This window comes from Mus pahari, chromosome 1, assembly GCF_900095145.1.
Source record: "Mus pahari chromosome 1, PAHARI_EIJ_v1.1, whole genome shotgun sequence".
NCBI classification, from domain to species: Eukaryota; Metazoa; Chordata; class Mammalia; order Rodentia; family Muridae; genus Mus; species Mus pahari.
Window position 1 is genome coordinate 110,681,569 of NC_034590.1, and position 13,766 is coordinate 110,695,334.

The 13,766-nt window shown below is 51.6% G+C and overlaps 2 protein-coding genes across 3 annotated transcripts in view; both read left to right on the forward strand.

The window, feature by feature from the left end:
• The window catches only part of Tmem80 (transmembrane protein 80), an 8,598-nt gene extending 4,365 nt beyond the window's left edge, over positions 1 to 4,233 (forward strand). The window contains exons 2-5 of one of the 2 annotated variants that reach the window (XM_021199259.2): positions 1,115 to 1,134; positions 1,828 to 1,921; positions 2,002 to 2,094; positions 3,936 to 4,233. In XM_021199259.2, the coding sequence (XP_021054918.2) occupies positions 1,115 to 1,134; positions 1,828 to 1,921; positions 2,002 to 2,094; positions 3,936 to 4,141 (413 nt within the window). In that variant the 3' untranslated portion in view covers positions 4,142 to 4,233. Of the gene's footprint in view, positions 1 to 1,114; positions 1,135 to 1,728; positions 1,922 to 2,001; positions 2,095 to 3,935 lie in introns of both variants that reach the window. The other variant, XM_029531649.1, reaches the window with a different exon arrangement.
• Positions 4,234 to 6,994: 2,761 nt separating this feature from the next.
• Eps8l2 (EPS8 like 2) overlaps positions 6,995 to 13,766 on the forward strand; it is a 22,892-nt gene continuing 16,120 nt past the window's right edge. Inside the window, exons 1-4 of the mRNA XM_021212573.2 lie at positions 6,995 to 7,119; positions 9,905 to 9,986; positions 10,067 to 10,122; positions 10,944 to 11,008. Of these exons, the coding sequence (XP_021068232.1) occupies positions 9,943 to 9,986; positions 10,067 to 10,122; positions 10,944 to 11,008 (165 nt within the window). The 5' untranslated portion in view covers positions 6,995 to 7,119; positions 9,905 to 9,942. The remainder of the gene's footprint in view (positions 7,120 to 9,904; positions 9,987 to 10,066; positions 10,123 to 10,943; positions 11,009 to 13,766) is intronic.

The following is a 13,766-nucleotide window of genomic DNA, read 5'->3' on the forward strand; positions in this document are numbered from 1 at the left end:
CTGGTGAGATGGCTCAGTGGGTAAGAGCACCCGACTGCTCTTCCGAAGGTCTGGAGTTCAAATCCCAGCAACCACATGGTGGCTCATAACCATCCATTAACAAGATCTGACGCCCTCTTCTGGAGTGTCTGAAGACAGCTACAGTGTACTTACATATTATAAATAAATAAATCTTAAAAAAAAAAAATGATTCAAAAGGAAGAAAACCCCAATGAAGGTAAAACCAACCCAAATATTGAGCAGTATCTAGGTAGCCTAGTTTAGCTGGGGCCTGGAAAAGAACAGATCAGGTTTACTAGAGCAGCCTGTGGAAACATAATGCCACTCTAGCCACTCACCCGGCTTCCTGCTCCCATACGTGTGCCTGCTGGGAGGCTGTCCAAAGGCTGTTACTAATGTCCTGTGTTTACCAGTTTATGACTTGCCCATGCAAGAGTCCACAACTCCAGAGTAAGCAGCTTCAGGCTGGCCTTCAAAGTTAAGTGACCCAGAGAAAGTCAGCAAGGCATCACTTCCTCCGCTGCTGAAGCTCTAGGGGGCGCAGGGGCCTCCCAGGCAGGCAGCGGACTGCAGAGCTCGGGTTCAGGCGCTGCTGCACTGTCTCTGCTCAGAAGTCAGCCTCTTTTACAGGAGGCTTTCGCCAAAGGCTGGGTTTGTATGGTGTGCATGCACGTGTAGAGACCTGCACAGCCTGAATGTGCAGCTGGTGTGAGCCTCCAGACAGGCAGTCTGACCCAGGTCACATCCCATCCAGGGAGGGACCAGGCAGATTTTCAAACACAAAACTTCAGACCCAGAGACACAAGGGAGGCTCCCCTAGAGCTGACTCTCCCAAGATGAGGGAAATAACACCTGTGTGGAGCAGGAGATGGTCTGAGAGTGCATAGCTACATGGCTGCTTCAGAAAGCACTCTCCCCCCACCTCCAGACAGTTATTTTGGGAAGTTAAGTAAAATTCTAGCAGAAAACAATGTACTAGAAGGAATGGATGTAAAGGCAATTCAAGACCCTAGCTGCAGCCGTAGTGACTTCCGTTTATAAACACGGAGTCAGAGAACTAACATCTGCCGTGTTGTTGCTGTTGGTGTCTTACTAGCTATCTTTTGTCTTCCAGGGAGAGGCTCCTTCAAGGTGGTATCCTGCTTCTGCTTCCCAAGGCCTTGACCAAGCATACCCCCCCCACACACACCCAGGGCTGGACTACACTACATTGCAGAGACCTGGCACAGTCAGATTTCAGCCTTTTTGTGCCTTTCATGCCCCCCACTCCCATTATTTCCTTAAATCTGACTAGTAACTTATAAGAGAGGAAGGTGTTCCATGGTATACTGGCTCTATCACTCACCAGCTCAGCCTTGTTTCTTCCACAGGCCTGACACATTAAGGGGATGGCCACTTGCCTGCCACCAACCAAACCAACATGGCAGGAGGCAAAACCCCCTTAGTTTGAATGGCCAAGTGATATATTTTCTCTAGAGAAAGTTGCCAGAGTCCTCTTTGTAACTTGTGACATGAATCAGAATAAAGAACTCCCTCTGTCCTGCCTGCATCTGCCGAGGACTGGGGTGCTTACCGTGCCCTACCAGGGTGGGAGGGGGCCAGCATCACTCCTGTGACCACCAGGTGCCCTCAGATGAGCACTCCAGGAGCCCAGGTAGCAGTAGAAGCCCCAAGTAGGCAGGGCCAGTGGTTGGGTTCCATGTCCACCTGTATGTGCCCTTCTGTCAGAATTTCCCAGGCCTGCTGATTGGCAGCTGTGAGTGGCAAAATGGCACCTGGGTAGGAGTATCCCATTGGTGATCTTGAGGATCCTTGATTACTTACCAGCTCTCGTCAGTTCCTCTTCAGATGCTGTTTCACCTCAGTGGGCTGTACTATGCCCTTTACTTCCTAGCTACACTCCTGATGATTGTATACAAAAGTAAGTGATGAGCGCCAGGCCCATCAAAGGAAATGTGTCCCTAATAAACTGATCTGAGTTCTGGCTGTGTGTGTTCCTAGGTCAGGTTTTCAGCTACCCTTGTAACTGTCTGGTCCTGGATCTGGTTCTCTTGCTTCTGATGGGAATTCTCGAAGTAGCTCAACTATACCTAGGTGAGTTTTCCGTGATACCATAAAATGGTTGTGGTCCCATAGGTGTTCTTTCAAACTCTCTGAACCTTTAAGTATTGATCATTTTATAGTGTGGGTCTCGGAGACACTGTCATTCAGGCGGCTTTACCGGGTGCTTTGCAGTATCACCTTATGTTGTCATTAAGTATTAACAATTTGTTCAGAAGCCTTGTTCCAAGACTAATTGACACTGGTGACATCCTCCTGTCTGGAAGGATGTGTATACCACAGCTGCACTCAGACCGGAAGCCCAGCCTAAAGCTAGAGCTCCAGAACTCTCCTCTGGACTTCCCACTTCCCTATTGGCTTCAGCCCTCAGGGAAAAAGTCTGGCAGAGAGTAAGTCTGGAGTTTTTGCCAGGTCCCTTGCAAGGACAGGGGAACTTGCCTCCCCAAGCCAGCTTGGTATCACATCAGTTCCCACCTTAAGAGGCCACTCTTAGCCAGTTGCCTGCCTGCCTGCCTGCCTGCCTGCCTGCCTGCCTATCTGTCTGTCTGTCTGTCTATCTATCTATCTATCTATCTATCTATCTATCTATCTATCTATCTATCTATCTATCTATCTATCTATCTAGAGACAGAGTCTCCTATGGCTAAGGCTGGCCTTGAACTCCTGATCCTTCTGCTTCTTCCTCCTAAGCACTGAGATTAGAGGCATGCATGATCACGTCCAGTTATTGTGCACTGGTAGGATCAAACCTAGGGCTCCTGCATGCTAGGTAAGCGTTGTAACAACTGAACTACATTCCCACCCCCTCCTTTGTATTTGTTTTCCCAAATCACACACACAAAACAAATCATTGTTTTCATTTAGATCAGGGTTAGGGTCAGAACATGCAGGTTCTTCTAATGGACAAGGAATGCAAAAGTAAACCACAGAAGTCTTCCTGCCATGGCTGGCTGCAGTGACCAGCACAGGTCTAGGTCTCTGGCTCTGCCCCTACATACTCTTTCCTATACTCAGTCACAGACATACATAAAAGAGGTGCCACATCCAGGAGCATTGCACTGTCAGGCTCTGATTCTTCTCTTTTGATTGGATCTGGTACCTCCCCACCTCTGTTGGGAGTAGAGTGTCCTCTCTGGTCATTCTAGACAGAGCTACAGTGTCTGCTGCCATGGACTGTGCTGGAACTTGCACAGCTTGCTCAGTAGGCAGTGCTCCCGTGGTCCCCGGAAACGTGCTGCATTGATAAACAGTCAGGCCAACTCTTAGAGTACCCTCCCTGTAGGGGGCTGTCAGCATTGGACCTCTCTAAGCACTTAGTACTCAGCAGGCCCATGAGTACCCACCCCTCCTCCCCCATCCACTAGAGTCAGCCTCCTCAGACACCCAGGACGAGGGTCAGCAGACCTTCAGACACACCCCCAGCAGCAGGGGTCAGCAGACCCTCCAGCACTCCTGGCAGCTGGTCAGCTACTGGCAGCTCCAAGTTGGCATTTTCCATGACTGACCCATTTGTTTGTAAAGTGGGCAGTTTTGTTTTTCATAAGTATTCATGAAATTTTCCAGAACCAGCCTGCCTTAGCCCAGACTGAAATATTTTTAGATATTTTAAACAAAATCCCTTTGATCCCAGTTGGAGTTAGAAATAAGGTGGCAAATGCCCACAGTTTTCAAACCAAACTGTCTGTGCCTTAATAGTACAGAATCTGAGCCTTCCCTGTTGTTACTCTCTGACATGGAGTGGCCCCAATGGGCAGTGTTCACCAGTGCCAAGAATTCGTTGATTCTTGGCAAGCACCCTGGCACTGGGCAGTTGGTGAGAGTTGGCGAGCTGTCCTGCAGCCCCCACTTCACTTCATGTCTGCTCTCTTCCCCAGGCACAAAAGGCAACCTGACGGAGGCTGAAGTGCCACTGGCTGCCAGCTTGGCATTCACAGCAGTCAGTGGCCTCCTTTCTGTTCACTTCCTACTCTGGCAGACCTTGGTACTGTGGATGGACTCGGTCCTCAGCACCATTCTCCTGGTGCTGCACGGGCTGGAGGCTGGCCTGCAAGTGGTGGTCATTGCTGACTTCATCAGGTAGACGGAGCAGGGTAACCTGCACAGCAGTGCTCCTTAGCCCTCTGCAGGTTCCTTGGCCCAGACAAGAAGACTGTCTTTTTTACTGATCATAGATGGTTTATACATCTTTTTTTTTGGGGGGGGGGGGGCAGATACCGGAGCCAGGGAGGGACAAACTTAGAAGCTTGAAGATGACAGGAGCCTAGTGAATCCCGGAAATGTCTACTCAGGTCCTGTGGCTGGGGTGCTGACTATAGCAGGACCACCATGATCATGATCCCCAGACAGTAGAAGGTAAAGCCTTTCAGGAAGTCGATGACCGGGGGCAGCCCTGTAGCTTCCAGCAGGAGTGTGCAAACTGTGCTGGTCACCACCCTGTGTTTGCTCACACATGGATTACTGAGTTATGTGCTTCCTACACTGGCCCTGGGTCTTGATCTGAGAGCCTGTTGTACTTAGTTGCCAGACCTTGGTCCAGGGCTGGGATCTCTGGAGCTGCAGAATGGCAGGCCTTGTGTTCCAGTGGCCCTCCGATTTGGTTCCCCATCAGGCCAGCTCTGAATGAAAACTGCTTGGTTTCCAGAAGGAAACAAAAGCAAATTATTCCAGGTACGGTGGCACACAAACCTTTAATCCCAGCACCCAGGAGGCAAAGATGGGTACATCTTTGTGAGTTCAAAGCCAGCCTGCCTGGTCTACATAGTGATTTGCAAGTCACCCAGGGTTACATGGTGAGACCTTGTCTTTAAAAAAAAAAAAAAAAAGTATACAGAGAGCTGGGTATTATGACCATCTCAGCCCCTTTCATGGGTGGGAGTTGGGGAAGTTGTAGGGAGCAGAAAACAGAATAAAAGAACACCTTTTATTCTAGGAGTTTGGGAGTCCCAGTCCACCAAACCGCAGCCTTTGTAGATACCAAGTGAATCTCATCTCCTGGTTTTCCTCTCCTAGCCCATTTTTTTTTTCTCAAAAAGTATTTAAGCAGCATTTCTTTCATTCTGTTATGTGTCTTCTGTTCATGATGTTATGTTCAAATATCTAGTTTCTCTTTTTAAAAAAAAAATAAATAATTATGCTGTCATGACTTTGTTTTCATTATAACCACCTACCTTCCCCAGGCTCCAGTATGGAAGAGCCCCTCCCACTCCCACCCCCACCCCTGCTTCCCCTTCTCAGCCCCATCCAGGACTTGCTGTGTAACCTCTGTCTGGCTTCTCTCTACCCTGGTAATCAGCCAGAAGCCGCCCTGAGAAGTGTGTTGAAGGTGGTAGGTTTCTGGGCCGTCCAGAGCCACCTCTGGGACCAGGGAACCTTCTATACACATGAATCCTTGGCTGATTTCCTTGAACTCATGTCTCCCAGAGACCAGGTGAATACCAGAATGGCCCAGACATATGCTCTACCTAGCCAACAGGCAGGCTTGGGAAAGAGCAATGTCTAGAAAGCCTATGAGTACTTCCCTCTGTCACAATGTCCCTGTGGCTTGAGCAAGTATAACCTGGGTAGGCAGAATGGGCTAAGGCCGGTGGGTCTAGAGGGCTCAGCCACTCCCCTGTTCTTACTGGCCACATGGAAATGGCACTCATTCCACGTGATCCAGGGTGGACATTAGTTCCCACCACCAGCTTGGGCTGCCTCACAGCAAAGGTTATGAAGATCGACCGACAGCAGTACAAAGGAGCCTCATCTGAGCTGCATTGCATGGTTTCCACCCTTTACCCATCCCCAGCTCTGCCCAGGAATGTCAGGGCGCACACATAAGCCTGCTCCTCCCATTACACAGCTGACCACTTGAGCCCTGCATGCTGGGCCAGGGCGAGGTCACAGGCAGAGCAAGATTGGACCAGTTCTGTGAGATCAGCAGTAAGGGCTGTGAACCAGGAAGCCTCTCTGGGGTTCATCAAGAGCTGGGCTTGGGGTCCACTTCTGCCACCCCTCTGTCCAGCTCACCTGTGGTGTCCCAAAGTGTGTCAAGTGGGCAACAAGCCAGGCCAGACAGTGCTGTCGGCCCTCAGTACCCCAGCAAGTGCTAACTGCTCGGAGCCCAGGAGAAACGTGTCAGGGCCCTGCCCTCCTGAGACGGTAGCCTGGGACCCTGACTTCCTGGCAGCACCCACTTCCTCTGCCCCAACCCCAGGAACAATAGCCGGGGCCTTAGGGTCCCTATTCACATAAGGGCAGTGCCTTGGCTAGCAGGCCACAACTCTTGTTTATTTCCTCCTAGCCAGCTAGTTGGCTGCTCTAAATTCACCCAACCCTGCCCCAAGATGTCAAATAGCAAGGTGGGCAGGGTAGCCTGGGGTTGGGGTGGTCAAAATGGTGGAGACAGGTACCCTCTTCTAGGGATAGCTCATCCCTCAGGAGATGCTCTAGTGGATGGGGACTTTAAGAGCTCCTGTATGTGAAGGAGAGAGGGGCCCCCACCAGGAGCTGAAAGCTCCCAAACTCAAAAAGCCTTGGACCCAATGCCCCAGGACTAAACCACTAAAGAGTTCTGTCCCGGTGCTACTTGTGGGTGGAGGGTACCTGATGGCGGCTTGATTGAGACTTCCCCAAGGCTGCAGCCCTCATAGGCTTCATCCAGTACTGCCCCTGCAGGCAGGCCCATGTTCCCATCTGCTACTGCAGCTTGGCCAGTTAGAGCAGCTGGGGCCGCACCCTGCTCTCCAGGGCCAGCTGCAAAGGGGCCCCAGGTGCTTTGGGGACCGCTGGGAGGGCAGTCAGAGGCAGGCGAGGGAGGCGGAACCACAGTTGGTGTGGTGGGGGGAATGGTGCCCCAGGCCCGCCCCCTTCCTTCAGGCTCCCTCGTGCCCACTCCCGGGTGACTCCGTAACCTGTCGCTCAGGTTCCTCCTCGCGCAGCCCCGCCCCGGCCTATCCGGCCCAGCAGAGGTCCCGCCTGTCCCGGGAGAGGGAGCTCCACAGAGGCTCTGACAGACAGCCGGCGGACAAGCAGACCGAGGGGCCTAAGCAAGCACAGGCGCTGAGGGACGGGGCGCAGGTGAGTACTTCAGCCAGGAAATTTGCCAATCTGAGCCTCAGTTTCCCAGAATGGCTGTGGGATGTGGAGCTCTCGCTCGGGACTCTGGGTCCGGGCGCTTGGTTTAGAAGGCAAGCCAGAACGGGGAGCTGAGAGCACCTGAGAGTGAGGTTTGGGATGGCCCGGATCGCTGGACTCGGGACAGCAAAGCCTTGGTTAGTGGGGCTGCGGGTGTGGCGTGGGACGTAGGAACTTGGGGGAGAGGCTGGGCCTGACCCTTCTTTGGGCTTTTAGCACAAGAACCGCTCGGCTGAAGCCCGGTCGGTCCAGCGGGCGGCGGCCAGTGGTTCGTGATATTTTTAAGCCAGCGGTGTGTGACTCATTCGCCCTGGTCCCGGCCCCCTCCCAGCCCTGGGGCAGATGAGGGGAACCTGGCAGTTGACAAGAGAGGTGGTGAGGAAGGGAGGGCCTCCTTCAGGATCTGACCTGGCATACCACCCAATGCCTGAAGGTTGGCCTTTTCCTGGCTGTTTGAGCCCAAAAGAAACCCAGAACCTGGGAAACATCAGGCTGAGTCAGTCAGTCAGTCTTCAGGTCAAAATTAAGTGTGGCCTCTCAGGGGATGAGGGTGGGAGATGGGAATAGATGTGGGGGTTGGGGATCAGCTGGTGGGAGGGGCTATGAACATCCATAGCTTGGCTGCCCAAGGTCCTGGGACTACATAAAACTATCGCTGGAGGCAGGAAAGGGCAAAACATGTCCACAGCCCACCTCTGCTGTGTCCCCTGTGCAGCCCTCCTTGGCTGTTGAGGAGACAGGGCACTTCTGGGGCCTCTCCCACTCTAGACTCTCAGTGGTCCTACTTTGTGCATGGACCTCTCTTGGAGCTGTCTACTATCCAGGGCTGCTTTGCCCATCGCTCCCTCCCAGCCTGCCTGGGTCTCTTCAGATGCACCCATCCCTTCCCACCAACAGCTTTCTGGTTCATCTCAGCCTCTGTTGCTCCCACCTGATGATTCCTGAACTTTGTCCCCAGATTAGGACCCAGCCAGGTCCTAAGGGACTCCCCCTTCCCATTCCAAGACCACACCCAGCTCCCACAAGGACAGCCAAGAGCCCAGGTGACTAAGCTGACCCCTCCCCAAGGTCACTCAGCGTGGAGAGCTGGAATTTGAACTTGGAGCCAGTTCCTCCGCCCTCCTTGCCCTGCCGGAGCCTCCTCCCGTTCCACTGCTGAATCTACCAAATGCTCTAACACGCTGGGCCTCCCTTCAACCCGGAAAGTGACTACAGTAAAACCAGCCTGAGCCCCCAGGCCTTCTGGGCCTGGGTGTTACATCTTTGCCACCAATAGATTATTTGGATTTCCTGCCTCCCTACCCCACTTCAGCTCTAGAAGCCTCCAGGGAGGGAACCTTTGGCAGGGTAGAGGTAGCCCCAGCCTTACCCCTCCTACCTAGTCCTAAGGTCCTGGCCTAGATTTCCCCAAGGGCAGGGCTGCGTGTCCAAGCCTGTTCAGAGTCTGTGTGCCTTCAGGCCTGGGTCTCTAGCAGTTTGTTTTGTCCCAGTGTGTGTATTTCTGGCCCCATGTGCCTGGTGCCCTTGGCTGAGCTAGCCAGGAATCCCATTAAGCAAACACCGGGGCTCACCTACTGAGGTCATGAGCATTCCGGACATTCTCCATGGATAGGTGGACCTAGAAATCTGCCCCAGCCTCTTCTCACAGGCTAGAACCTCGGCTGGGGGCAGGGGTGCGGCCAGAAAGCTGGTCAAGGTAATAGCTAAGGTCTACGGTCCTCGCCTCCTGGTAGCCCACCCCTCAAGACCTGGTCAAACCAGAAAATACTAGAGTGCTACAGGCCTACTCCTGAGCCCTCACACCAGTATCCTGGCTGAAGGCCCGACCCTAGCAGACTCAAGTGCTGAAGCTAGGAAGGATAGTGGCCGTGTTAGTAATATCAGACAAAAGTAGACTATATGTGGGTCCTTGGGAAGAGCTGGCCATGGAACTTCAGAAGGACAGACAGAAATGTTATTGATCTGTCATTCCAGTGGCATAACGGCAGCCTGTCACTGAAGGTCTCTCTACATCCCTCATTTACTGTCAGGCTGGCCTAGCCCACCAGATTCTATTGTATCCAGAGAAGGGCTCAGGTCGAGCCTATAAGGAAAGTTTGCTCACATTCATGGCTGTGCCTCAATTTCCCCAAAATGTAACCAGAGGAAGTCAGAGCTGGGAATTCTACTCCTGAAGAGGCCTTGTTTGAATATGGTCACCTGGGTTTTTACGGGGGGGGGCAGTCACCCCCAAAACTTCTGCCCTATACCTACTCTCTCCAGGGTCTCCCAAGAGGGAGATAAGAGCTGGTCTCTGCTGGCTATGGAGGATATGCTGGCCTCTGTGGGCATATCCACACATATATGCAGGGGGCCCTAGCGTAAAGCTTGGAGCAAGGGGGGAGTAGTGGGGTCATCTATACTTTGTGCCCTCCTAGGTCTCTCGTCTTTCACTGCCTCAGGGTTTTTGCAGGAACCATCCTCTCAGAGTATTCCCCACCCAGCCCTTCCATCAGAGCCTCCCTGTCGGCTTCTGGGAGCACCCTTGCAGAGAACCAAAGGTCCTAGGCCAGATAAGTCTCCATTGCCACCACCACCAGCATGGACCTGGAGGACTCTGCTTCCTAGAGATCCCCTGAGGACTCTGGCCCACTGAGAGTTCTAGCACCTGGGGCAGAAAGAAACGAGAGAGGAGACCCAGGCCCAGCCTGGCCAGGAGAAAGGGTTAGCTGAGCTCTTCTGTCTTTAGGTCTGCCCTCCCTGACACTGGCTACCACTGGGAACGTCATGAGCCAGTCAGCATCCATGAGCTGCTGCCCAGGAGCTGCCAAGTAAGTGTTGTCCTACTGCCTCAAGTCCCCAGGGAGGGGTGTGACATGAGCCCTGCCCTCACCTGCCTCTCCCGCTGCAGCGGCAGTCTGGGCCGGTCTGATGGTGTGCCCAGGATGAGCGCAAAGGACCTGTTTGGTGAGTGAAGTTTAAGGGTGGTATGGACTTAAGGAGGGTGAACGTGACCATGGTGGTCTCATCTCTGCTTGCTCTGGGGCTGAGCGCTAGCCTGGGTCGTTCTAAGGGCTCAGAGGAGGCCTCTGGACCCTACTTCACTGAGAACTCTGGATATCTATCTGCAAGGCTGCTGGCTACTAAACGTTCTCCACTCTGCTGTAAGGGGAGAGGCCTTTACGAATAATTCAGGGAGCATTAATATTGATTCTACTGTGCAGCCCTGCAATCCGATCAAGTAGGTGGGGTTAGATGGGACCCAGCTGCCAGGTATCTGCTCCAATGGACCAGGCTACTTCTGCTTGCCCATGCCCCTCCCCATCTATGCTCTTAACTTGTGCTTCTGGATGCTGGTTAAGAGATGCTGGAAGTTGGAGCCCTGGAAAGCAAGAGCTCCAGAGAGGAGGCATGTTCTTGTGGTAGCTTGTAGGATAGGAAAGCCTCGGCCTGGGCCCCTTCCATAGGAGGGTGGGCAGCCTCCATTAGATAAGACTAAATTTCCTGCCCCTCACCCAAACAGATCCTCAGTGAGAGGCTGCCCCTCCCATTCTGAATAAGTCTCTTGTCTTCTAAAGCTTCAGGTCCCCAGTGGGGCCTGTGATGGGGCCAAGCCAGAGGCTCTCCTGGGGATCCCCCCTGTTCCCACAGGAACTTCCCAGCCTTCAGGGGTTCAAAGAGCAGCACCTCTCATCTCGACTCTGTTCTCCCCTGTGGCCCCTGGGGGTCAAGTCCCTCTAGACTGGGTCTTACTCTTTGGGGTGCATGACATCTGTATCTCCATCCAGAGCAGAGGAAGAAGTACTCCAACTCCAACGTCATCATGCACGAGACCTCACAGTATCACGTGCAGGTGAGGACCAGGAAATAACCCCCATATTTCCAGGGACAGGTGGAGAAACTGAGGCTCAGGGAGAAGTGGGGAAGAGAGAGCAAAAGACTGTGCTGTGCTGGTCCTAGACCCAGCCAAGTGGGGAAACGGCTTCCTCGGGGCTGGGGGAGTTCATAGCCATAGCAGGGCCTGCTCCAACCCTTCTCTGTAAGTTGGTACCCATGGCCCACACCACCCAGGGCCCTGAGACATCACCTGTGTCACTGGGCAGCTCGGAAAAGACCATGGAAGGAAGTTGTCATCTTGGCCCCAAAACAAGGAACTGCACTGGGAGGAACATGATGGAACAAAGACACTCTTTATTGAGAGCTACAGGAGCCTGGATGGCAAGGCTGAGTCTAGACATAGCCCGTGCCCTTTGACCAGCTGCCAGCTTGAGTGGCCCTTCTCCTGGTCACCTCTAATTTGCTGAGAATTCAAGAACTATGCTTTAATGGCTTTCCTGGGACTGGGAGCTAGCTGGGTTCTTGGCCATAAACTGAGCTTATAAGATAGTGGTGAGGAAAGACAGAGAAGTCGAAAGAGGAGTCCCTGAGCAGCCAGCACTCCCAAGGGGTCTCCCCACCCTACCCAGGACCCTTACTCCAGAAGCGAGGCAGGCTGCTATCCTCAGAACTTTACCTCCTTATCTGTAGAATGGACCAAAAAAGCCACCAGGAATCCCCATGGCTCCTCAACCCTGCTATCTTAGGCGATTAAGGTTCTGACCACCCACCCACCTGGGTCAATGGGCCATGATCTTGTGACCACCGCCACTCAGTGCCCAAGGACAGGGCATGGAGGCACAGAAGGGTCAGCAATGACCTCTTCCTTTACAGTGTGCCACCGTTCTCTGAAGTGGAACTTTGTCCTCCTCGGTGAGGAACTACGTGGGGCATCCAGCCTGGCTCCTGGACTTTGATCCATCCTGCTTGACGCTGCCCCACTGCTGCAGGAACCTTTCCTTCCTGCTCAGGGGCAGAGGCAGACGTCTCTGTCAGGTTTCTCTATTGCTCTCTGATGAAAAGACTGAGGCCCAGAGCGAGAGGCTGAGAAACAATCAGAGCTGTGCTTGCTTTTTCTGACCTTTTCCTGCCTTTTTATACAGTAAATAAATGGACGGTACAGTTCTGTTACCATCAGAGTGGGACATAGAACAGTTCCATGTCTCCTAGGCGACTTTCAGAGCCCCTTGTGTCCAAAGCCACCCCACCCTAATCCCCAGCAACGCTGATCTGTCTTGCATCCCCAACACTTGTCTTTTTGAGAAACTTACCCTATCCAGGAGATCCTGTGGTCCACAACCACCTTTGTTTCTTGCTTCATGAGCTTATTTTAAGAAAACCATGTTGAGAGAAACCATTTCTCAAAACAAACAAAAACAAAAAAGCTAAAAGCAAACCTTCCTCCAGTTGGTAATTTGTTAGCTAATGTGTGTCAACATCTTTTGATAAACAGACATATTTGATTTGGAGGCATCTAGCCATATACCCATTTTTCTTTTCTGGTTATTTTTTAATCTGCTAGTGAGAGGACTAAGCCTACTATTGAAGATTTCTGTGTTTTCAAGGTAGCATAATCTTGTGCATCTAGACCCATGACTGACTTTATTTTATTTTGTTTTCTTTTTGAGACCCTGTCTCTAATTAATTAAGTAAGTGTGTTGCTGACATTTGATTGGCATTGAGTCCAACCTATCAAGCTATTATCAGTTTAGGGAGAATTGGCATCTTAACAATGTTGTGTGTTCCCATCCATGAACATGGGATGTTTCTCCATTTATTAAGATTTCTTTAATTTTTTAACAGTGTTTTCTGATTTTCACTTCGGTGGTCATATTTCTATTTAAATTATTGTTTAGCATACAAATGGCATTGTGAGAGGTTTCCTAGTACAGTGGTTATCACATCATGTTCACCACATAAGTAGGAGTGTGGTTTTAATGTTGTTTTGGTTTCGGTTTTGGTTTGGGGCAGGGTTTCACTATGTAGCCCTGATTGATTGACCTGGAACTTGCCATTTAGGCTAGGGTGATTTCCATGGACCTCACCACCTTCCCCTGTCTTCCCCGTGCTGGGACTGAAGGCGCCACCACCTCACCTGGTACAAATGGCACTTTTTGTTGTTGTTTTGTTTTGCTTTTTACTTTTTCTGGTGTTGTTTTAAAATTTTTAGATTTATTTATGTTATAGTATGTTTGAGTGTTTTGCCATGTATGAATGTATGTATGCATGCATGTATGTATGTGCAGTACATGCATGTCTGGTACCCATGGAGGGCATTAAATTCCCTGGAACTATAGGTGCAGACAGTTGTGAGCTGCCATGTGGGTCCTGGGAATGGAACCAGGGTCCTCTGCAAGAACGAAAAGCACTCTCAACCACTGAGCCATCTCTCCAGTCCTTTTTCATTTTTGAAATTATAATATAATTATATCATTTCCCCCTTCCCCTTCCTTCCTCAAAATTCTCCCATGTATCCCTTCTAGCTCTCTTTCAAATTCATGGCCTTTTTTTCTTTTTTCTTTTTTCTTTTTTTTCCAGACAGGGTTTCTCTGTATAGTCCTGGCTGTCCTGGAACTCACTTTGTAGACCAGGCTGGCCTCGAACTCAGAAATCCGCCTGCCTCTGCCTCCCCAATGCTGGGATCAAAGGCGTGCGCCACCACGCCCGGCAGATGCCAGCTTTTTAATAATAGAAATGCTATATTTCTCTTGAGTGTTCAAGCTCCATGTCCCCAG